General features: G+C 54.9%; 4 protein-coding genes across 4 annotated transcripts; 3 read left to right on the top strand and 1 right to left on the bottom strand.

Annotated features, from left to right (window-relative positions):
- Positions 1–382: 382 nt before the first annotated feature.
- Positions 383–836, bottom strand: HRG_03396 (uncharacterized protein; the record flags this gene model as incomplete). The annotated part of the gene is made up of 3 exons (XM_044861867.1): positions 383–483; positions 525–628; positions 691–836. The coding sequence occupies 3 exons, from the start codon at positions 834–836 to the stop codon at positions 383–385; spliced, it is 351 nt and encodes a 116-aa protein (XP_044722893.1).
- Positions 837–9,346: 8,510 nt separating this feature from the next.
- On the top strand, positions 9,347–12,664 carry HRG_03395 (reverse transcriptase (RNA-dependent DNA polymerase) domain-containing protein; the record flags this gene model as incomplete). The annotated part of the gene is made up of 6 exons (XM_044861866.1): positions 9,347–9,710; positions 9,742–9,941; positions 10,258–10,477; positions 10,507–10,894; positions 11,998–12,196; positions 12,368–12,664. The coding sequence occupies 6 exons, from the start codon at positions 9,347–9,349 to the stop codon at positions 12,662–12,664; spliced, it is 1,668 nt and encodes a 555-aa protein (XP_044722892.1).
- A 1,589-nt stretch (positions 12,665–14,253) lies between these two features.
- HRG_03394 (centromere DNA-binding protein complex CBF3 subunit) lies at positions 14,254–21,943 on the top strand (the record flags this gene model as incomplete). Its single annotated transcript, XM_044861865.1, has 13 exons — positions 14,254–14,388; positions 14,468–14,620; positions 14,680–14,834; positions 15,008–15,237; positions 15,469–15,826; positions 15,882–16,113; positions 16,189–16,329; positions 16,650–16,690; positions 17,204–17,813; positions 18,132–18,944; positions 19,340–20,349; positions 20,402–21,099; positions 21,159–21,943. 13 exons carry the CDS (start codon positions 14,254–14,256, stop codon positions 21,941–21,943), a joined length of 5,361 nt encoding a protein of 1,786 aa, XP_044722891.1.
- Positions 21,944–22,394: 451 nt separating this feature from the next.
- HRG_03393 (transcriptional activator of glycolytic enzymes domain-containing protein) lies at positions 22,395–23,037 on the top strand (the record flags this gene model as incomplete). The annotated part of the gene is made up of 2 exons (XM_044861864.1): positions 22,395–22,898; positions 22,939–23,037. The coding sequence occupies 2 exons, from the start codon at positions 22,395–22,397 to the stop codon at positions 23,035–23,037; spliced, it is 603 nt and encodes a 200-aa protein (XP_044722890.1).
- Between the last annotated feature and the right edge of the window lie 974 nt (positions 23,038–24,011).

The raw sequence follows: 24,011 nt of genomic DNA, 5'->3' as shown, positions 1-24,011 counted from the left end.
TCTGGGGACCTCCTGAGTAAGGTGCTCTACCCACACATACGTGGCTGTGCCCACGCATAAAGGGGTAGCCTTCCTTACTCATGAAGTCCCCATGCGTTCCTAATACATAGGCCAGGAATCCCTTCTCCAGGTCCATCCCTATCGGGGCTGCCCCAGTCCACCGACAGTGTGTCCATCAACCAAGTAAAGCAGAAAATGACACCCTTACTTGACTTGGTTGAAGGATCCGTTTACTCGACTTGGTTTACTCGAAGAAATGGCTGTGCTTTACTTGGTTGGTTGACATTACTTGACTCCGGGAGCCGATTTGCTTGAGTGATCTCTATATCTTGTCCGCCTGTGACCTTGGGACGAGGGGAAAAAAAGTGCTCCTCGAGCATGACTACGATAGCATGCCAGATCGAAGTAGGTGCTTTTGGCATTCGATAGCTGCCACGGTGTTGGAGCTGAGGCGATTCCGCTCATCCGTGATGACCTTTTGGTCTGAGAGAAAACCCGCTCACATTCAGCACTCATTGCTGGACAAGTGAACAAGTCGAAAGCCATTTGCGACAGAACTGGGTAGTCTGCCGCATGACAGATCCACCATTGCAAGGGATCTTCGACTTCCGAATCAGCCTTGTTATTCCTAGCCATAAACTCGTCGAGCTCAGAAGTTAGTCTCGCTCTTTTCCTCCTTCCTTGCCGGACGCCGCAAGCTCAGCCAGCATCTGTCGGCGTTTGCGAGCTTCCTGGAGTGGGTCAAGGGCGACGAGATCATCGCCAGCCTTATCAGCGACGACTTCTCCTAGGGCCAGCGACGAAGCCTCCTCATGGTCCGCAGCGTCCGCTTCCATGTATGCGTCTTCGTATTCTGCGAAAACTTCTTGAACCACGCTCTTTGCCTCACTGATCCACTGCTTGTTGTGACTCCACTCAAGTTCGAAGTAAGTCCCTGCACATAGAAATGGGCACCCCCCTGTTTTGGGCACCCAAGATGGGTGCCCAACCTAAACGGCTGCGTCAACTTCAACAGCAAATTTCACCGCGGAAACGCATCCAATCTGCTAAAAAATTGACGCATGTGTCTTCAAGCCACTACTGATGAAATATACAGAGTCTGACATTCACAGCGCCCTTGAGGCAATCGCCAATGGCGGATCCGCCAAGAAGGCTGCTCGCGATTGGGGCGTCCGAGGGCAACTCTTTACAATCGCATGCATGGTCACGAATGCAGAAAGGATGCATTTTCTGCTCTTCAGAGGCTTTCAGACACAGGAAAAGCAACTTACCGAATGGATTCTCATTCAGGACGCCTTGGGCCTTCCTCCCACTCACTCGCAGATCAGGCAGTTCGCGCAGCGCATGCTCGCCGTCAAAGGAGACCACACACCGCTCGGAAAACACTGGATGCAAGCATTTTTAAGACGAAATCCTGCAGTTCGGACCCAGAAGTGCCATCACAGAGACTCTGCGCGTGTCAACGGCGCTTCTACCGAGGTAATTCGGCCTTGGTTCAACAATTTCTTCCTTCCCGAGATTCTGGCTATTAAGCCGGAGAACAGGTACAACATGGATGAAGCAGGCATCATGGAAGGACTTGGGGAGAATGGCCTGGTCGTTGGCAGTGCTGAAAAACGATCTGTACAAAAGAAGACGCCTGGTTCTCGGGTCTGGACGTCGTTCATCGAGTGCGTGTCCGCTGCCGGCACCTTCCTCCTCCACTCGTCATTTTCAAGGGCAAATCGGTCCAGCAACAGTGGTTCCCAGAAGATCTCAGTACTTTTAGTGACTGGCAATTCACTGCGACAAAGAACGGCTGGACTTCGGACCAAACTGCGGTGGAGTGGCTCGAAAAGGTGTTCATTCCAAGAACCCAGCCACCCGACCCTTCGGAGCGAAGACTGCTAGTATTGGACGGCCACGGAAGTCACGAGACGGTTGACTTCATGTATCTATGCTACCAGCATCAGATTCACCTTCTTTTCTTACCTCCCATACCTCTCATGTGCTGCAACCGCTCGATTTGTCTGTCTTCTCCGCTCTTAAGCACTACTACCGCAAACAGGTCGGATTCTCAGCCTCCTGACCGATTCAAGCCCAGTCGGCAAGCAAAACTTTCTTTCCTGCTACCAGAAAGCACGCGAGCAAGCGCTCACTGTGTCAAACATCAAGGGTGGCTGGAAAGCGACGGGTTTGTGGCCGGTGTCGATGGCGAAGCCACTTTGAGCCCTCTTCTGCTGGAGAACAGCAACAGACGCAAAAGAACGCGAAAAATGTGGCCAATGCATTCAATAGCCACTTACCCACCAGTGACTGGCAATCAGACACATCCCAGATTGCGTGGTCGACCCCGAGGCGCTCGCAAGATCTGAAGGTTCAGGTAGTTCAATTCAACCAGCTAGACGACGACGTGCCCACGAAGAGATTGCTGTTCAGGAAGATCACAAAAGGGTTTGACGAGAAGGATGGCCTTTAGCAAAAGCTCAATTGCAGATTCAGGCACTGGAAACACAATTGGCGGCCGTCAAGCCGAAAAAAAGGAAGAGGGTGGTCACGAGCCCGAATTCGAGGTTCGCCAATATTGAGGCAATACGACGGGCGCAGGAGGAGGTGAACGCAGCTGAGAATGAAGAATCTGATGAAACCGAAGCTGAGGTTTCAGAAATAGGTGACGATTGTATCGTAGTGCACGGTGGTGGGCAGTGAGAAGGGATTGAATTAATGGTGTTGAAAATGGTCGTGATTTTTTTGGGGTGCCCAAAACAGGGGGGTGCCCATTTCTATGTGCAGGGACTTAAGCAAACTTATTCGCCGGATGCAATGCGACAGCGCACCGATAAGCTGGGGTGGCATCGGTAAGGCCGAAGTACTCTTCTAGCTTGATGCGAGCAGCATCGATTGCGTGGGAATAATACGTTGAAACCACGTCGGGATGGTCATCGGCAAATCTTCCGGCCTCTTGGAGCTTTTTGAAGAGGACATCGAATGATTCAATTGTTTCATGAAGGGAGCCATGTGATCCTTCCAGGCCAGCTTTGTTGGCTCGGCCCTCCATGCGTTTTGTCAGATCTTTGAAAGGCTTCAAGATGTCGAGAAAATGGTGCAAGTCAATCCAATCTTGTGGGGTTAGTACGTCTTGCGAAATGTCGTACCCTACGCCACCGTAGCAATAGTTGAGGAAGAACAGATCAATCGCATGACGGAGCTTGACCGCCCTCTGAATCATTGCATATGCAGAGTTCCAGCGGATTCCGCCGTCGACCAGGACTCTAGTGTAGAGCAGTTCAATGCTGCCTTCCTCGTAAGCCTGCAAAATATACCGTTTCAGCTGCTCCCGCCTTTGGTCACTTCTGTTTACCCAAACACAGAAATTGTGAAGTTTACCGACGAAGCTATGCTTTCTCCAGATTTCAAAACGCTCCACTTCAGACGCGCCGCAAAGCTGTTTCTCCAACTTGCCGACACCCTGCCCAAAGAGAAGGGCTTTGACGATTAGGTTGAGCATATGGCCGACGCAGCGCAGGCGACTCTGAGGCTTGATGACAGGATAGCGCTTCGCCAGCTCTCGAATGCAAGTGTCGTTACTACTTGCGTTGTCCATCATGAAGAAACCAACGTTCTGACCGATCTCGTATGACCCCATGACCGCTGCAAGGACTTTGGCGATATTCTCGCCAGTGTGGGGGCCCTTCAAAACTGGCAAATCCAGCAAAGCCGTTTGCAGCTTGTATGCAGCGTCTAGAAAGTGAGAAACTATAGCCAAATAGTTGGTACCTTCTTCAGATGTCCAAGCATCTGTCGAGACGTGGATCTTGCTTTTGGACAGGCGGAGCTGTTCTTTCAGCCAGGCGCGCCTGCCGTTGTCACCGAACCATTTTTCGCTGACCCAACTGCTCAGCGCTGACGGGCTTTTCGGCAAAACTTTGTCGATGTCTTCCAGGCACAATGCAAATATTTCATTTGTTCGTCGGTGAGTCGCTTGGCGGAAAGTCAAATCAAGATCAATGACCCAGTCGGCAAAATGACTTCGAAACTGGAGGTCATTGAACACCATGCGTCGGCTCCCCAAGTACGACGCGGCCTTGGTGGCTCCTTGAGAGATGCTGAAGGGGTCGGACCCTGCCACTTTGTAACCGAACTCGGCAAGTTTGTGGTGGTGCCTAAGGTGATAGATGATGCTCGTCGTACTCTCGCTGGCAAAGAGCGCTGTGTCGTGACGTCCGCTTACATGGCAATATTTGCAGAGCCAGTACTTGTTGTCGCCGTCTGTCGTGAGTTGCGCACCGTGTTTGTAGATTATCGATGGTTGCGCCTTCGAGTTCATTGCGCGCTTGTGAGGCTGACGATATCGTATGGTGGCCAACGGTTTTCTGTCTTAACGAATCTTCTCCCAAGATATAGGGAAAACGCATTGCGATGCCTTTGGCAAGTCCCTTTCATGGGAGATGCTTGGCTCGTCGGGGACCGACTGGGAAGGCGTCTTGGGAGGCGTGACGTGCCCGAGATGATTGCAAGGATCGAAAGCTGAGTGAGAGGGCATTGCTGGCTTCCTCAGCGTTGAACAGTTTCTGCAGGATGTTGATGAATCAGGCACGAAGAAAGTAACTGTAATCACCAAGCTCAATCGGCGAGAGGAAAGGGGTTCGTCCACTTTCATGACATGGGTATCACGAAATTGCCTGAAATCAACGCTAGTCAGGTACCGGTAACTCGGAGTAAACCCGAGTAATGCAGAAAGCTTTACTTTTGCTTGGTCGGAGAGATCGTTACTCGTGATTGACTGTTATGTAATCAACCAACTTCAAGCAACCAAGTCAAGTTACTTGATTGATGGACACACTGTCCACCGACAGTAACTACTGAGGGCCAACTCGCTCCTCCTACTTACAGCATGATGGATAACATGGACAAATATTCATAGGGCGAACCAAGTAGTATTTTATATAGCTACTTCAAGCACGCTCCTATCTTAAGGGATTTTCCGGTGATCTGCCGGATCTGGCGATTCGCCGGATTTTGGGCTCATTGCATTCCAGCAAAGAACTGAGAATAACTTCACGAATACTATTTGAATTGTTCTAAAATCTTATAAGAGCAGTTAATAATGCTCAAAGATGCCACTCAATCTTTTTGAAGTCATCCAGCCATCGAGGTCGTCTTCTGTTACTCTCCGATCGCGCAAGTCCCCGAAATGCACCCATTGCCTCCCGATCACTATCAACAGCTAAAGAGGGCCTTTGAGGACAGGATATGTCGTTTGAAGTTATCATTGCCTTATTATTTGCGTTATTATATAGTGTGTTTGGTACCTGCAATGCTATGGCCCGCTCTGGTGTGAACGGAAGAGTGACAATTTTTGCAGCGTGAACATCCTGACTCCTCTCGCGACCCTCAGAAGCCACCCGTCGCTCATTCTGCATTTTCTGTGGCTTTTCCACTTTCAAAATCTTCAGCTCTTGTTAATAATGCCAATTTATCTCCTTATTTTGCTTCACGGCCTCCGTCATCCGTCGTTTTCTCCCAATTTCCGCCTCTCATTGCTTCCTCTTCTCTAGAGCGAGAGCTTTTGCTCCGCTGCCTTCTGCTGTCGCTGAAGCTTTCGGGCCTCCTTCTTCAGAGCCTCCTCTTTCTTTTGGAGTCCTTTCACTGTCATTTTTTGGCGAGCTTGAGCCACAATTTTAGAGCTAAACACCTCGTCTGCACTAGAATCTGTACAGCAGAAGAGATCATCTTTGAAGCCTTACCGGTCTGCCTGCGCTGGTTCTTGTGACTACTTGTTCTCTGCATACTTTAACTCTCATATCAAGCACTTAAAACTCATATTGAGGGCTCCCGAGGGTGCTGCTCAGCCTTCGGCTGTTGCGGCCAGCATCAACAGAGGACTTCTCGACTACTTCCTGAAATGCGTTCCAAAACACAGTCTAGATCTTCGATTTCAGCAATCCAATGAACCTTTTTGATTTGTCTGTGTACTGGATAAGATCATGCGTATACGCTGTTGAGAGAGGCTGAATAACGATACATCAAGGGTTGCAGCCGATGAATGGATTGAGGGGGAAACACCACAACGATCACTCGGTGCCGGTCACACCACTCCATAAATTCGATACTAAAATGGTTAAGTGGCCATCGGGAACCAAAAGGCGATAAGCACAACCGTTTCGAGCTTTCACCCTGGTAAACCGGTCGAACGTACCGGTGAGCTGCTCATTTCCAATATTGTGATTCGTCCACCTCGTTTTTGACGTGTTAAAAATATTTATTGACGACTTGATTCACGTTTCACGAACCAAAAGTCCAGAGTTTGTGCTGGCTTGTCTTGGTGGATGAGAAATGGGGCAGCGATGCCATCTCTTGACTGACGCACATCTTGAACGTAAGGGAGGATGGGTTGCCATTTTTTAATACGCCGAGCAATTTTGCCTTGTTTTCTTATAATAAGAGGAATACCCTGTTCGTTCAAATGCTCATAAGGAATAGAAAGCCCATTTCATCCATGTTATACGTGTTTTAGGGTAGGGTGTCGAATTTCTCAATTTTCGTGCACGTCTTTCCTTGTCAGGTGTGAAAGCGGAGCCTCGCGCACTGAATTTCAAGCTAAAAATAAACCTTACATTCAGATGCATAGATAGGTTCTTTTCAGAAGATGCTTGTACCGTCGAATCACGTTCAATCTGGCTCATTACGGGTGCGTAGAATGAAGTTATCCAGCTCGCCCTTCCAACCCCATTTTTGCAGTATCCTGAGCCAAGTTCTGCACTATGGATAGAATGGGAGAATCCCACATGATTAAAGCCTACGATGAAAGCCAATAATGTTCTGTTTTTGCTGTATTGGCTGAAATGACTTACACAATCTGTCGGCATCCTATTTTGGCCGTTGCTTGGTTTGATGTCAGCACCGCAGCGCATTGCCCCTAGATAAAAGTTCTAAATATATGCCAGACTTTCACTGCTTCTGATGATTCAGGAAATCAAAGGATACGTCAATTGGCACCGTTGTTGTTGAGCTATTGTCGATTGATGTTGAGCGTGCGAAGTCGCCGCAATCCGGCAGATCACCAGATCCGGCAGATCATCGGAAAATCCCTTACCTCTTCCCGACAAAGCCGTCGTGCAGCCAATCCCGAGCACGAAAAGGGCTGGCAGCGAGAATCCCCCGAAGCTTCAGCATCATCCTTCGATATATCTCACCTACACAACACAGCAACCAGAATCTACCCCACGGACCTCGGAAATTCACCTGCACATGCATTTTCCTGAGCACAGCCTGGGCTCCCTCGAAGCACCCTGAGCCGCCCTGAGCCGATCCTGAGCCGCCCTGAGCCGATCCTGAGCCGCCCTGGGCTGCCCTGATGACCTGAGCTGCCCTGAGCTGCCCTGAGGGCCTGAGCTGCCCTGAGCTGCCGGAATACCGCCTGAGGCCCTGGGCTGCCCTGAGTTGCCGGGAAACAGCGACAGGCTTTACCCAGCTTGCGTGCAGGGTATCGACTAAACCATTTATGACTAAGTTGCCACCATTTCTAGGACACTGATTTCACTCGTTCCCACGCCCAGTGCTGAGCGGCTGAACATTATGCTGCATGCTTGTCCGAGTTGGCGATACATGGAAGACCCATGGCTTACCCCGCCTATCGAGCTTGCCAAGCTGCCGTACAGTACAGTAGTATAAGGTTTATAACATACACCGAAAACTTTGTGCGCCAGCTTTACGTGTTAGGGCTTTGTGAAATACACTCGTTTCAGTTCGGGCTCCGTCACCACCGGCTATTGTTTTATTAGGTATCATTCGTGCCCTCCGCAAATGCCAAAGATTCCCGATGCAAGCTTTCTACCATGTCCAGATCACACAAACATTTTGCTTTAAGATACGAAATTGCAACTTGACACATTGAGGCAGAATCACCCATAGTCTGTGCGACGCGTTGGGTGCATGACCTCAATCATGTTACCATACTTGCGCTTTGGCAAAGCTTGCTGTCCCGTGTTTCTCACGGACACTATTTAGACCTTCTGCTGATGCTATGGTCGCCGCCCTGCCGTCTAAACCGTTCACCAAGAAGTCGCTTCTTTGCATAGCGTCTAATGAGGCTAGGTGATAACTAATCATAACCTCAGTCCAGGATCTGTAATGTTCTGAGCCCCAGTTCTCATTGGGCGGAATCATTCATACATACTGATCGATATGCTAGGGACGGCTCTATTCAGACGCACACCTTGGCCGTCTCACGAGACGTGCATAAAGTGCTCGTATGTACAAAGAGCCCTCCCAGCCCAGCATCAAAATTTCGCTCTCATTTGCCTCCAAGCGGAGTCCACATATCTACATGATCCTTAACTGACTTTACTTTTGAAGCTGGATCCTTTCTCCTCACGGTAGCGAACCAGGCTAAAGGGAAATATGCACATTAACATTGAAAGCCAGCTCGGACAACACAAGAGCACGTTGGCGCTCAATTTGGATCGGGAGTTCGCGGCGGCTGGGTTGCCGGGGCCTGGTGTGTGTTTACTGTACTCACAGAATTGTCGCTCAAGGTTGCAGCATCGCTGACCGGAGACCATCATCCTTGGCGCGGGGCGCAGCAAACGGCGCCTATCAATTCTCCTTCCTCGATAGAACACCGGAGCTACGCTACTGTATCATGCCCAAATACGTCCTAGGTGTGCAGCCATATTATCCCTGCAGCATAATATCTTTCGGAACGAGGGGCTAGGGGACGTAGAAGTGCATTTTGGCTGCAGTGTCGCGACTTGCAGAACGAGGACATCTAAGCTGCCTGGGTGTGGCAACCATCCCACGAGTGGGGTGAGATGCAGGAGCGTGTCACGCTGCAATACATACTAGGGGGGCCTCAAAGTCCGCCAATCCCCGTGACTGTGGTGGCCGACTTTGAGGCCCCCGTATTACAGTACTGTACTGCAGAGGAGCACTCATCTCGACAAAAGGTCTTACGAAGCTGAAGCATGCTGTGACTTGTAGAGCAATGGCACCCCTTGTAAGCAGCACGTCTTCCTGCAGTAGATAGAAGCGACTACTAACCTTAGTAAATGTACCATCCAGTTCAAAATGCGCTACGTCTCCTCACTCTCCTGGCAGAGACGCGCAAAGTGACGATCATTTCTGTCGGCCTCGACAAAGGCACTTTCCGGCTCTATTTGCGTGCTTCTTGACGCAGGCATCGGCTCCGAGCGCTGATGAACATTTCCATGCCGCAGACTGATTTCTCTCCTGTCAGCCTTGGCAAGGTCCTAGAAGCGGTTGTCGCGGAACGCCGGAACGCATCTCCTACACAGCGGAGGCCCGTAGCCTCCTCCCCGCAAATCACCTCGGGGCGAGAAAACGTAGGTCAGCGGAGCAAGCACCCATGCTCCTGCAGGAACAGACTTACATGGTATGGCGAACTGGCAAGGTGCTCAGTCTGACCAGCTTCGATATCAAAGGCGCGTACAACGGGGTCTGCAAAGAGCGAGTGCTGGAGAGGATGAAGCGAGGGGGATACCAGATAGACTGGTGGATTGGAGGGATGCGTTCTGCTCCGGGACGGACGGCCTCAGTGGTAGTGAGCGGGCACACGTCCGAGCAACGAGTCTTGCCCCAAGCAGGTCTGCCGCAAGGATCACCATTGTCGCCAATTGCGTTGCTGTTCTTCAACGCAGACTTGGTGCAGAGACGCATCAATGCCAAAGGCGGCGTGAGGGCGTTGGTGGACGACTACTCACTCAGCCTCGGTGACGGGGCCAACGGCGGAGGCGAACCGAGAGGGCATCCAATCAATCATTGCCGAAGCGCTCCAGTGGGAAAGATGCAGCGGCGCAACGTTTGAAGCGGACAAAACGACTGTCATTCACTTCACAAGAGCAATGGAGCGCACCTGCGACACACCGTTCATGACCAAAGGACAAGAGGTCATACCGAAGAGCAGCGTGAAACTACTAGGGGTGGTCATGGGCACAAAGCCGGTCCATGGAGCAGATGGCTAGAGCGGCCGCCAAACGGCTCACGGCCGCATGTCTTTGCGAAGACTGAAGATGATATCCCTGCAAATGGCGAGAAAACTGTTTGTCGCGACGGTAGCGCCAACCATGCACTCCGCCTCTAGTGTGCGGATGCACACGTGCGGCGTGAGAGAGGCGGCTTAGCTAGATAGGGCCCAGATGGTTGGGGAACAGGGCTGTCACGGGAGCCTCCGGCACAGTTGCAGCGGTGATAGCCGAGGCTGAGGCCGGCATCGCATCGTTTCGAGAACGGCACGGTCAAGTCGCGGCGAGGTTCTAGATCGGCCTGCGGACGCTCCCCAAGACGCATCCTCTGGCATCATCAAAGGTCAAAGCGAGCAAGCGACTCGTCTCGTCGATGCGAAGGATTGCCTCGATGATCGCGGAGTCAGACACAGAGCGAATGGAGATCATCCACGAGTACTCTCTGGCACCACGGAACGACCGCGTCGTGGGCGAGCGGGATCAGATACAGGTGGTCAAGCCAAACGACGTGGAAGGTATCGTCGTCGCCACTTCCAGCTCGCAGAGGAAGGAGGTGTCGTTCACGACACTAGCCTCAACAGCACGAGCGAGGTGCTGGCCAGCTACTCGGTCACCCTCGGATCGAGGGATGAGCAGAACCCGTACATAGCAGAAATCGCGGCAGTGGCAATGGCGCTGGCCAGCTGGACTGCGTCACCGAGATTTGACGATCATGACGAGCAACTGCTCGGTATTGGAGGTAATCAGGCGGGCACGCCAACAGTCTGGCCAGTGCACAATCCTACAGATATACGACCGCATCGATGCAACAGAGTCCGGGTGGGCGAAAAATATGCCTGTCAAACGATTGTCTACATCTTTTCGAACCCGGCACCAGAAGCCCTCATTATGCAGCTGACCAACCAGTGTTTGGATGCTGCTCTGGCCTTGATGTAGGTCTCTTCTCGTCGCCGCAATCCAATTATAAATGTCTTGTTGGCCGGCAAGAGTACTCGAATGGCTATGAAGGTATGTTATGATATCCCGAGGAGCACTACCAGACGCCACAAGATCTGAAATATTGGTAGCGTCGCGCTCTTCGAGTCGGCGATGCACTGGGTGTGCCGACGGGTCCCCCTTGTGAGTGGTTGTGCTCAGCGCACTCCTTGTCTGGTCGATGGCTGAGAGTCCAAGTGTGTCCATCTAGTGACTCTTTAGCTAATATTGAGAACTTGCAACCCGTTTTGCGACTAGAGGTTTGGCGTGCTCGTTCGACTGTGTCGGTCGGTGGCAGTCTGTTCCGGTCGCGGGCGCACACTATTTTGACCCTCCCATTTGGAGTCTTCTTCTCACGAAGAGAGCATGCAAGTGGGCATTGATTGTGTAACAATAGGGGTGATGTGTTGTATTTCCTTGTGTCTGCGTCCTCCTTTTCAATGCCCTCTTCTAGGCTCCCTATTTATATCCCTTGGTTCCCTATTGATATCCCCTTCTCAGTTGTATAGGTACAATATCTAGGGGCCGGGCTCCTTTCCCAGCCCCCTTTGCATACTGACTTTCCCTAGTCGCCGAGGGCTCTTTCAGCTTCACCCGTATATGCAGTCTCTCTACAGCTTGTGTGGCTGCCTAATGCGGTCTCCTAATAGCCTTCTGCAGCCTCAGAACTCTCTGCAGGCTGCCTTTCTGTCTAGCCTGTCGGGGCCCTTAGCTGTATACCCCTTATGGTCACCCCGAGCTCAAGATCTCAGACGTGCTTCGCGACACTTCTGGAGGCGGTGATGGCCGAGCGGATTTCCTTTCCGATGGAAACGTTTGGGCTGTTGCCTACTAACCGCTTTGGAGCCAGGAAGAGGGGTTCCGCAGAGCAGGCTCTCGTGCTCCTACAAGAGAACATTTACAAAACATGGCGAATGGGAAAAGTGCTTGGTCTTGTGAGCTTCGACGTAAGGGCGCATATAACGGAGTGTTCAAAACAGGCTTCTACAACGGCTCGCAGCGAGAGGCTTGGCAGATGATCCCTGGATGGGTCGATCGTCGTCGAAGAAGCAGGCCTCAGGAGCTCCCACGTCAAGGCATATCAGCACCATGGAGAGCTCCTGCTAGGCCTGTACCTGTACGACTACGTATCGCTCGTCAGACTCAAACGCGATAGCAACGACGGGAGTTGTGCAGGTTGGGGAGGCCCTGTCGAGGATGGGCGACCGCCAGGAAGACGTTGGGTTCAGGTGCTCAGGCGGCCGGGAAAGCAGGCCACCGTCCGCCTTCAAATACCTGAGCAGGGACTTTGCCCACGACGATGAGGATTCGTGTCATCGGGGGATTGTGCGGAAACCGTTTCGCCGGCGGATATGGGAGATCCCAATTTTTTTTCACCATTGAAAGGCAGCCGTGCAGCAGCTTGCGCTAACTTCTTTGTACCATGGGAGTTCTTCCTGTGCGAAGAAATGGGCGACATCAACAGCATCCGGGCGCGGGCGCGAAAGGCGCTGGCTCCGAGAATAGGATGTCTCATCAATAACGTGCAACTGCTTCGACGACCAGCCGAGGACGCAGAACGCGACGCCAAGCGATGGGCATCCTCCTCCGGAGATGGCCATCCGACGGTCGGACACGTGGGGACGGACGATGCGGGCGCAGAATCTACAGTGATGTATCAGTCTAACAGCATCGGAAACGCAACGCGGCTGATCGACGTTGTCCGAGGTGCAGTGGACTCGAATTAGATGGCGGCTAAGTCGCCGGAGCTCATGGCGATGATGCAACAGCTCTGTCGGTTCCAACAATCCGTGCTGTGCTCGACGGCCGAGCTGGAGCCCGCCGTGGTTACCCGAACGTGGTAGGTAGGTAGGATTTATTTCGCCCGGAGGGAGGTCCCTATAAGGCCTTTACACAGTCTAGAGTACAGTTCCGCACGTTTGTTCCTTGACTCCCCAAGCCCCACAGATCATCTTACGCTGCGCCAACCGTACCACTGTTTTGCTCCATGACAGACCTGCTTGAAGGTCAATTTCTCCAAGTGTTCAGCATCCTATTCCCAGCAACTGAAGCGCGATGTGTCGAAGTTGAAGCGTGGTTGTGTTAGTCATTGATGGTGGTTGGTACGCCGATTGTGTTTTCTCATGACGCTGTTCCTGTTGACGGGCGGGAACCCGGGTGTGCCCTGTTTCACCAGGGTGCCTCCAGCCGGCTTCGAACCGACCCTTCTGCGACGCAGAGGCTCCAGACGTGTCACCACTACGCCATGGAGGCACCCGAACGTGGGGCGAGACGGATAAGTATGTAGGGGCGGGTATTTTCCGGGGCCGCACTACCACCGCAAAATCAGGTCAGGGCCATCAAGTCGCAGCAGATGAGTGCTTCGAAGGAGAGGGAGAGGATGATCCATGGCATACCGTTACAAGATATAACCGTGGTCCGGGAAGGCGACCGCCGCGCTGCGGCGCTGCATCGCGGAGAGTCATGGCCGGCCACGGGGAGGACGATGTCGAAATGGCGACGGCCGACTTGACTTCGATGAGACCGCAGACGACGCAGAGGCGGGAATGCAAGCCCAATTTGGCCTATCAGCCCCTTTCTCGGCGACGGGCAGAGAGTTGGCAACACGGCTGACAAAACGCAGTCGATCGCTTTCTCAATCATATGCCACCAGTTCTGCCAGTTCGTCGGCGGTTTCGAGGGCGGGACCGGTGAGTCGCAAATCATCGAGGCATTCGTTGAGTTGTTCAGTAGGTGGAGCCTTTCGAATCGTCTGCTGATCACGGCGACGTCAGGGACTGCCGCAGCGCGGATCAACAGTATCAATCCACCCAGGTTCTCCAAAGACCAAGGGCGGCCGCGAACACGGCCAGGGATGTCGACGAGGTGCGACTGACAAGCAAGCTTTCGGATGGATTGGCAAGAGAATGACGCGCTGGTCATAGCGGAGAATTGTTGCAACCCCACGATAGAGTGATGGTGAAGCCAAGAGATTGGCGGAGTGGTTGGCATGACCGGATTACCAACTGTTGTAGAGACGAGTTGCGGGGTGTCGCTCCTACACCCTTCCGCTGCTGTCTGGTTTGGGGCAGCAATGCTACTCGGCGCCAGTTCACTTTCTGGCTGCAGTGAAGACAATGTTGCTTATCGGTGGTGCCCGCAATTGCGTCGTAATTCACTTAGACCACGTGACCACTTATTGCCCGCAAAACGCCGCCCGTGAAATCGTGTGCAGGACGCCTGATAAGTGCATTTGATAAGTTCCCACCCGACTTATCGGGTTTCCGGCCAACCGAGCCCAGACATTCGCCCTAGGAAGGTTGCCCGATCGACCGAGATGGCCGCGGACGACTCGTACACGGCAGCTGACGAGCGCGCCCGTGCCGCCCGGAGGGCGGGCATCCAGGCGAAGAAGGACGAACAGCCGGCGAACACGACGCGGAGTTACGCGGCGAAGCAGCGGGAGTGGAAGGCGCGTCCCCCGGCCGGTCCTCCACTTCGATCCCTGTCACGTACGGCCCCCTAGGCGGCTAACAGACAAATGCGTATAGGCCTGGTGCCATACGCCTCGGGCTGCAGCAGACGGCTCGCTCTATAGCTGGCCCGACGGCGAGCTCGTAACGCCGGACAAGCTGGCGGCGTGGCTCAAAGAGGATATCCTGTTACGACGCGTTGTGCCGCCGCAGAAGAAGCCGCGCGCGCGGGTAAGATTAGGGGCAACGGCAACGGCGAGGCCGTACAGGTACGGCAACAGCGCGAACAGGAGCAGCTCGAGGCCGCGGCCATGGCAGAGGCCGAAAGCCTGGCCGAAGCTTTGGAGGTCCCCCTGGCCGAGGCCGCCGAGCTGCTCGCTGACGACCGCGAGGGCTACGTGCCACCCACAGGCCTCGCGACGGCTGCAGTAGACCTTACCGAAGGGTCTTTGCTTACGAGGGCACTATCGACGCCTATATCGCGGCCGTTATCGAGCTATGGAGGCTCCAGGTGGCTCACGGCAACGCGAATACGGAGAATCCCGGGGCGCCGCCGTACGAGGATTCCTTGAGCAACGGGGCCGGCAGCGGGGAAGCACGACCGCGCCTCCTTTAAAGACCGCGGAAGCGACGGGATCCAGGCCGGCTACCTCCCGATGAATGGCTTCGGATCCAGGATCTCCTTCTCACTGGCGCCGCGTATACGCCGCAAAACCTCCGTACGCGAGTCGACCTCCTCTTCGGCCACTACTACCTCTTACGGGGGGAGAACCGGCGCAAGATGGAGCTTGCAGACCTATCCCTACTCGACTATCCGCCTTCGGAGGCCCGACCCCTGTGGTTGCCTGGTAAGCCTTTTACGGGACGGCAAGCTAAATAAGACGGCGAGGAAGGAGTTTATGGGCGCGCTCCGGCACAAGGACCCCTTATTCTGTACGCAAGGCCCTAGCACAGCTCTTCTTTGGCGCTGGCACGTCGCCGGCGAACCGCCCCCGTCCTTCCGGCGCCGTCAGGACTGGTATCGGATCAAGGTCCTCGTCGGGCGGGACCGCGAGCAGGAGCTCTCGTACCCGACGCAGCTACAAGAGACCTGGCGTATCTTCGGCGCCGTCAGGACTGGTATCGGATCAAGGTCCTCGTCGGGCGGGACCGCGAGCAGGAGCTCTCGTACCCGACGCAGCTACAAGAGACCTGGCGTATCTTCGGCGCTGCCGGCCTTATCGCGTCGAAGAAGACGCACCTCCCGCGCAGGGTGGGCGCCCAGGACGCGGAGACCCATGGCACGTCGCTCGCCCAGATCTCGCAGGCCGGCCGCTGGAACCAGAGCGTGCTCTGCCAGGCATATCTTACGCACCTACCGCGGCAGTTCATGCGTATCGTCGCCGGCTTCTCGGCCTCCCGGGGACTACTTCCTCGCGCGTGCGGCTCACGAACCCCGTACGTCTTACAAAAGCAGCTGTGGCCGTGGATCGAGGTGGGAACCCGCTTTGAGGCGCGGGCGCGCCGGCAATGCTGGGCAGAAGGCGGTCTCGACGACGACGACCCAGCCGCTGACGGCTTCCTTGCTTATGCGGCGCCTGCGTATAGTACTTCTGCAGGACCTGGCCGTCCTACAGCTCCGCTACCCGTCGCTACCGTTCTTCGCCTACGCCCCTTTTGGCGGGCCCGAGTGGGACGAGTTCGCCGTCGCCGTGCGGTCCACCGCGGTAGGGGCTATGGAGCCGGTAAGCCTGCTCGTACGACGCGCGCTGCCGGAACTAAGCGGCGTCATAGAGAGCACGCGGGAGGCCCTGTTACAGAATAGTCAGCGGCTCGCCATCCGGCTTGAGGCCCGGCTGGACGGGATTCAGGGCGGCCTCGATGCCCTCCTCCAAGGCAAGGTCCCTATTGTCACGACCCTGCGCGCCAGCGTAGAGACACCAGCGCAGAACGTCACCAGTGTCACGTGCCCAAGCAGCATCACGTGCCCACGTGCGACCTCGTGCTTACCTGAGCGCTGCTGAGGTAACCTCGTGCATATGCACATAAGGGCCAGCTCGGTCGTGTAGTCTAGTCTTTCTTTCTTGCTCCTTAGCTTTGAGTCTTCGTTCATAGTGCCAATACATCTTTATAGCCGTCAAGGCTCGTATGTGCCTGGCCGTAACACTACTCAAAGCTCAATAAGATCGCTTGCCAGCGATTAAGCAAATAGGCACCGAGCTTTCACGTCACACGCGCCTGACGTAAATCCAGCGCATCCGTTCTGACCGTTCCGACCAAGACTCCGACCACCGACCAAGTGATCCTCAAGGCTGAGATCACGTCCGTTCCGACAAAGACTACGCGTGTGTGTAGTCGTCCGACCAACCGTTCCGACCAGGGATTCGTCCCGTCTGACCTCCGACCGTCCCTGCTCGTGCAGGCATCTGACCGTGATTCCGCGTGGTACCATTTCCGACCCTAGACTCTGACCTCGAGACTATGATATCCGAGGAAGCCCTGCCCTCGGATCAGCCACGCCGTTCTGCCCGGCTTGCTGGCCAAGCCACTGAATCCGAAATAGTAGCCATGGCTGCCCCGAGCCCCAAGACGCTCTCATCCGCGAGATGAGGGGACAGATTGCGGCCTTAACGGCCCGTCTAAATGAACGCTCTCCGTCTGTTGAATCAAATCAACAGCACCGGGAGCCTCGACTGCTTTTGCCGGCCCAAATGGCCCGGCCTTCCGACCAACAGGCAAAGCTGCCTGGCCTGTTTTGCCCCCTTCCCAGAGGGCAAGAACCCCGAGTACAGCGACGCCGCCAAATCGCGCATCAAGGTCTCGCGACGTTCTCAGGAAGAAGGACGAGTTCCATTCCTTCATCCTGAGCATAAAGAACAAATTTGACGAAGACGTACGAACCTTCCGGACTGAGAACAGCCGGATGGTCTGTCTGTATAACCTGCTCGAGGAAAAGCCCGCCGAGCACTTGAAACCCGCTTCTCCTCTGACACTCGACCCTTCTTCTGAGTCCGCCTATGGCAATCCGAATGAGCTTTCCGAGGCTCTTGACCGCCTGCAACGCCTCCAGTTTACCGTGAATGGGAAGACCGACATTGTGGACTTTCTTGCGGAATTTGACTACTTAACTGCGACCGGTCGTGTGCCCGAGGACCAGATGAAGCATACCTTGTGGCAGCACATCCCGGCCAACCTAGATAACAGCCTCTTGACCAAGACCCGTGACGAGTCCGTGACCTACGAGGTTTTCTGTGGGTTCATTAAAGACGCTGTCCACTGCCAGAAGAGGAGTATGAGGCAGACACAGGACTCCCGCTCTTCCGACCGATCTCGCCGCGCGCCGACTAAGACTGCTCCGACTACCGCCAAGACTCCGAACAAGACCGGCTCGACCCCTATCACCTCGCGTGATGCTGGCAGAGCCTTGACCGACGATGAGAAAAGGGTCCATTGGGATAATGGCACCTGCTTTATTTGTGGAAAAACAGGGCACCTCTCTCGCGAGTGTCCCGACCGCACCCATGCTGTCTCCCGTGTCGCCTCCGTCCCTGTCCCTGCCAACGACTCTGATCAGGATTCGAAACGAATAGGACCATCACAAGACTCCTTGATGGTCCCTAAGGTGTCACAGATGGCGAGTAGGTCTAGCAAGTCATTCACTCTGCCAAGTCAAGTCCAAGTGGATGGTGTGAGCTTACCTGCCCGCTCCCTCTGTGATACCGGAGCCGAAACCCGTTTGCTGGTTAGCCCAACCTTCGCCCAGTCCGCCGCCCAAAGACTCGGAGCCCAGATTAAGGAGCTCCCGAGTCGGATTCCCCTCCAAGACTTCCGTGGAAAGCCAGCCGGCTATATCCAGAAACAGCTGGTCGCCACTTTCGTCATCGATGGCCGTTCGTTCGCAAACGAGACATTTGATATAGCTGAGTGTGGCCATGATATCTTTATCGGTCTTTTCTGGATGCGGGAGAAGCGCCTCCTACTTGACTGCGCCGCCCGACAGATCATCTGGCCAGATGATCTTCCTGCCCTCGCCAAGTTCTCCCCGACGATCCAGCTCTCTCGTCAAGCCCCGCTCTCGGGTCGGATCGACCCTAAGATCCAGGCCGACGCTGAGAGGCGGAACCGCCTGCTCGAGAAAGAGGAGAAACGCTACCGGATCCTCCACAAGAACTGGCGCCGCTCTGATCAAGCTCCTCCGGCCTCTGTCCCGACCCCGTTACCGACTCCGTCTCCGTCGTTTCAGTCCAAGTCTCCGTCTGCCAAGAAGTCTGTCCGTTTTCAGCTCACGACCGCCCCTGCTACCGACTTCGTCTCCGTCGCCTCGGTCCAAGCCTCCGAAGATCAAGCCCTGATTAACGCCCTGGTCTGCCAAGTAGAGTCTCACGAGAGATTCGAACAGTGGAACGAACTCGAACCGTTGATGCCCCGGGATCCAGTCCAGCTCGAGCCAAGCTCCGGCCTTGACCAGACCGTCCCTAGTGCTCGAACCGTTGCTAAAGTCTCCCCGGATCAGAAGACCTACCAGGGACAAAGCATTCCGTTCCCTCAGGGAGAAGACCCTGAGCATGTTGCTTGTGTCCGTAGTCGTCTACCGCCCCAGCTCACCCATCTAGAGGGATTCTTCTCGAAGAAAGAGGCCCACACCCTACCTTCGAGCCGACCCGGTCACGATGTAGTCCTAGAGCTTGAGAAGCCTCTTTCGCCGACAGTACCCCCATCGTACCGCACGCCCGTTAAGTATCTGCCTCTAGAGAAAGAGACTGTCGATCACCTCCGGAGATAGATTTCATGGGGCCCGATCCGAGTCCGCACGCCGCATCCGTCCTCTTCGCTCCGAAACCGAACACGACCGCCCGCCGCTTCTGCATCGACTACCGTTGGATGAACGATCATCTTAAAAGTCGCATCACGCCCGCTCCGTCCCTCGAAGGTACTGCTTTCGGTTGCCGTGAAGCTCAACGCTTTACGAAGATCGATGTGATCCAGGCCTTCCACCGTCTCCGCATGGACCCTGACTCCGAGTATTTGACCGCCTTTCGCACCCGTTTCGGAACTTTCCGCTGGAAAGTCCTCCCGTTCGGTCTGAAGGTAGGTCCCGCCTGGTTCCAGCAGTTTATCAACGCGCAGCTTCACGATCTCCTCGACCGGTGCGCCAGCGCCTACGCAGATGACGTCCTGATCTACTCGGATAAAGAAGAAGACCACTGGAAAGACTGTCAAGAAGTGATCTGGCGACTCCATCAGGCCAACCTCCAGGGAGACATCAAGAAGTCTAGATTTAACGTGACCAAGGTTGACTACCTCGGCGTTCTGCTTGAAGCCGGTGTGGGCCTTAGTGTCGACCCTCGGAAAGTTCGATCGATACAAGACTGGAAGCTTGAAGACCTCCGAGACCGCACCGCGATCCGATCATTCGTTGGCCTATGCAATTTCATCCGTGTTTTCTGCTACCACGCCTCGGGAGTGGCAGAACCCTTGAACCGGTTGCTTAAGAAGGATGTTGCCTTTGTGATGGGCCCGGAGCAACGCGAAGCATTTGATCAACTCAAGCGCCTGGCTATCGAAGCCCCGGTCCTCGCCTTCTTTAGACCAGAACTGCCGACCCGACTGGAGACCGATGCCTCCCGGAATGCCACAGCTGGTGTTCTATGGCAGGAACAGCCTGATCGGACCTGGAAGCCCGTTGGATTCTTCTCTAGGACCATGACCCCGGCCGAGCGAGCCTACCCAATCCAAGATCGAGAGCTCCTCGCCGTCGTACAGAGTCTAGAGCACTTCTACCCAGAGCTCTTAGGCCAGAAATTTGATGTGATCACCGACCACGAAGCCTTAGTCCATTTCTCTACGAAGCGCCTGCTCTCGGTACGACAGATCAGATGGTCCGACTTTCTCGCCCAGTTCGACATCCGTTTCCTCTACCGCCCCGGTCGACTGAACGTAGTCGCCGATGCCCTCTCAGGAAGACAGCCGAGCTTCCTACCGTAAAGGCCCGGGAAGCCGAGGAACGCACGGTGACCCTGATCCTCCGGAAAGGCTAGGCTTCGCGACCGACTCGCTAGACCCTACGGCCGCCGGCCACCTGCCCCCTCAGAACTTTAGTCCCGAACCTAAGCCTACTAGACCATTAGTTCTGAGGGCCACGAGTGCCCTACAGACCCCAGAAGACCAAGGGATACAGCAGACGCCCGATCAAGACCGCCCAGAACTAGACCCGAACTCGGTCCCGAAGGGAGCCGAACTCGTTTCGTTGATCCGCCAAGAGAACCTCCTCCAAGACCTCGGCACCCATGGAACACACCTGATCGTACCAGCCCAGACCTCAGACAAGCAGACGTTTCTTCAGACCGCGCTCATTCGCGAAGCCCACGAGCCCCAGATCTTCGCTCACGCCGGACAGAACAAGGTAATCAAGCTGCTCCAACGAGACTTCTACTGGCCAAGGATGAAGGAGGATATCCGTCGTTATATTCGGAACTGCCACGACTGCCGCCGCAACAAAACCCCTCGAGACAAGACCCCTGGACTGCTCCATCCACTGCCCGTGCCGACTTCTGTTTGGGAGCACGTCGAATGTGACGGGAAGGATATGCCGAAAGACCGTTACGGATATGACTATGTTTGGACCTTCGTCTGCAAGCTAAGCCGGATTATCGCCACGCTCCCAGGAAAGAAAAACGATACAGCAGAAGTCTTAGCTAGCCGCTACTTCCGCTACCTCTATCGTTTCTTCGGTATGCCCTCGTATGGATTTCTGACAACGCTGGACAGTTTATTTCTGCCTTCCTCGCAGAGATTAACCGGCTCACGGGAACGAAGCATCGTCATGGAAGCTCCCTACACCCTCAGACCCAAGGGGGTGTAGAAGTCACAAATCAATACCTGGATCAAAAGCTACGATTCTACGTGACGAAGCATCAAGACAACTGGAGTTCCCTGCTGCCCGCCCTCGACTTCGCCCATAACTCGTCTTGGCACTCTTCCATCGACATGGCACCGTTAAAAGTAGCCCTAGGCCGAGATATCCGGAACCCCCTGTCACTGCCCCCGACTGACAAGACCGCTGCCACCGGACCCGCCGCCAGAGCTAGGGAACTTGTGCAAACCGCCCAGGAAACCCAGGAAGACGCCAGGAATGCTGCCACCGCCGCTCAAGAACGTCAGAAGGAACAGGCTAATAGGAAACGACGACCAACCGACTTTGCCATCGGTGACCGAGTTTTTCTCAGCAGGAAAGGCTTCGCCACGAACGCTCCGACTACTCGGCTAGATAACCAATGGTCAGGTCCGTTCGTAATCCTGGAAGAACGCGGTCATAGCTACGTACTGCAGCTGCCCGAGTCGTACAAAATGAAGAACCTATTCCACGCCGACCGTCTTCGAAAAGCAGCCGATAACCCCTTGCCCCAGCAGATCCAGACACCTCCGCCACCCGAGGAGATCAACGGAGAACCCGAGTGGGAGGTTGATCAAGTCCAGCAGTCTCGAGTAACCGGTAGGAGTCGACGACTGGAATACCAGGTCTTATGGAAGGGATGTGACCTGATGAGACCTGGTACCCGGCTAGAATTTCCGTAACGCACCAATAGCATTGAAGGTATTCCACGATGAACATCCGGACGCAGCAGGCCCACCCGTCAACCTGCAATACTGGATCGAATGTGCTGCAGCGGAGGAGGGCTGCGAGGAACGAGACGATGATGACACAGCCGAGAAAGCCGTGAAACCAAGAACCCGCCGCCACGACTGACTACCTTGATACGCATATCAAGGCCTTAGACGGGGGGTAGTGTCACGACCCTGCGCGCCAGCGTAGAGACACCAGCGCAGAACGTCACCAGTGTCACGTGCCCAAGCAGCATCACGTGCCCACGTGCGACCTCGTGCTTACCTGAGCGCTGCTGAGGTAACCTCGTGCATATGCACATAAGGGCCAGCTCGGTCGTGTAGTCTAGTCTTTCTTTCTTGCTCCTTAGCTTTGAGTCTTCGTTCATAGTGCCAATACATCTTTATAGCCGTCAAGGCTCGTATGTGCCTGGCCGTAACACCTATCACCTTTACCGGCTACTTCGGAGCCGGGTCAGCAGAGGCGCTGGCCCCAGCCCCGGCCCCGGCCCCGTCAACAGTACCTACCTTGAATCTCAATACAGCTCCGGCCCCGGCCCCGGCCCCCGCCCCAGAGCCTCTGGTACCAGGCATGCCTATCGTCACAGCCCTGGCAAGGGTCTTTACGGTGGGGGACGTCTGGAAGGAATGGGGTGAAGGGTTTGCAGGTCAGAAGGCCGTACGGGAGCTGGAAGAGACGTGGGGAAGCCGCTGGCGCCCGGGGAACGGGGTCAGAGTGCAGTTCTGTCGCCGGAAGGTGATCTGGGACGAGCTGTTGGCCCGTATGGCGTCCGGCAAATGCAAGGAGGCGGCCGTTGCAGAGCTAGAGCTGTTACGCGCCGGCCGAAGCTTGAACCGACTCGTCGACGAGCTCAAACAGCGCCGACGGCGGGGCCAGGATCGGGGCCAGGGCCAGGGCCAGATACGGGTACAGGTAGGGACCCCCGTGCCCGATGACCCAGGTCCAGGCCCGGGACCAGGTCCAACTCGAGGTCAGGGCCGTCGGGGCGGAGGACCCGGCTGGGAAAGCGGACCGCCCTCGTCGACGTAAGCCAGCCGCCTCGTAGAGTCTTTATACATATTTATATCCATGTAACTAGACATATTTTTGAGGATCAAAGGGCCGTAGGATCGGTGCATTACTATCTCGCAGTTCCTGTAGCCGAGCCTAGCCCCCCCATTACCCATTCGCGGCGCTGCAACGCAAATATCTCGACGGACAGTAGCCTATACGGTGCTCCTCGACCAAACGCGCCGCCGGAGTGGAGTAGTCCCCCAGGCCCCGGAATGGCCTCGATTGGGCTGCTGGCCGTGGAGATATTCGCGTGCGCGGCGCCGGGCACTTATCAGATGGTAGATATGTAATCGCATACGATTTCCCGAAATTACTCCGCAAATCGACCCCACGATAAGTCCTGCTTACCAACGACATTATTCATCCTTCTCAGTCACCTTTGCTAGAGTCAGCCCGACTAGGTAACCCTCGGACTTAGATCGTTAACCCGTTTTCACGACACACCCCCTTAGCTATAGCCTATCCCGATCGGGTGTAGCTAAAAAGCCTTTAGGGGCAACGATCGAAGGGCCGATCGACCGGTGTGAATAGGAGATACGAATGCTTTACCTTCCCGGCGGCATAGGCTTCCTATGGTCTTTGATCTGGTCTCGGAGGTCTTCTAACCGGGCCTCTAGGCGTAGCCGCTCCCTGAGATCTTCGAGCCCAATCATCCTTTGGAACTCGAAGAGTTTCTGCTTTGGCAGAGCTTTGGTCAAGCCATCGGCTTTCATATGTGCCGTGGGGACCCAACGGACCCGGATTCGGCCTTCCTGGCATTCCTGACGTAGCCAGTGTTGATGGATATCGACATGCCTTAGCCGTGTAGATAGCTTCGCGCTTCCTTCTTCGAGGAGCCTGATTGTCTGCGAGTTATCACACTCTACTAGCAACGGCAAGGGGATCCGAATCCATAAAGACGTCAACAACCGGCTTAAGAAGATTGCTTCTTTTGAGGCTTCTGAAAGAGCTAGGAGCTCCGCCTCT

Source organism: Hirsutella rhossiliensis (assembly GCF_020360975.1).
Source record: "Hirsutella rhossiliensis strain HR02 chromosome Unknown scaffold00003, whole genome shotgun sequence".
Taxonomy (NCBI): Eukaryota; Fungi; Ascomycota; class Sordariomycetes; order Hypocreales; family Ophiocordycipitaceae; genus Hirsutella; species Hirsutella rhossiliensis.
This window is presented reverse-complemented; position numbering and strand designations above follow the sequence as displayed.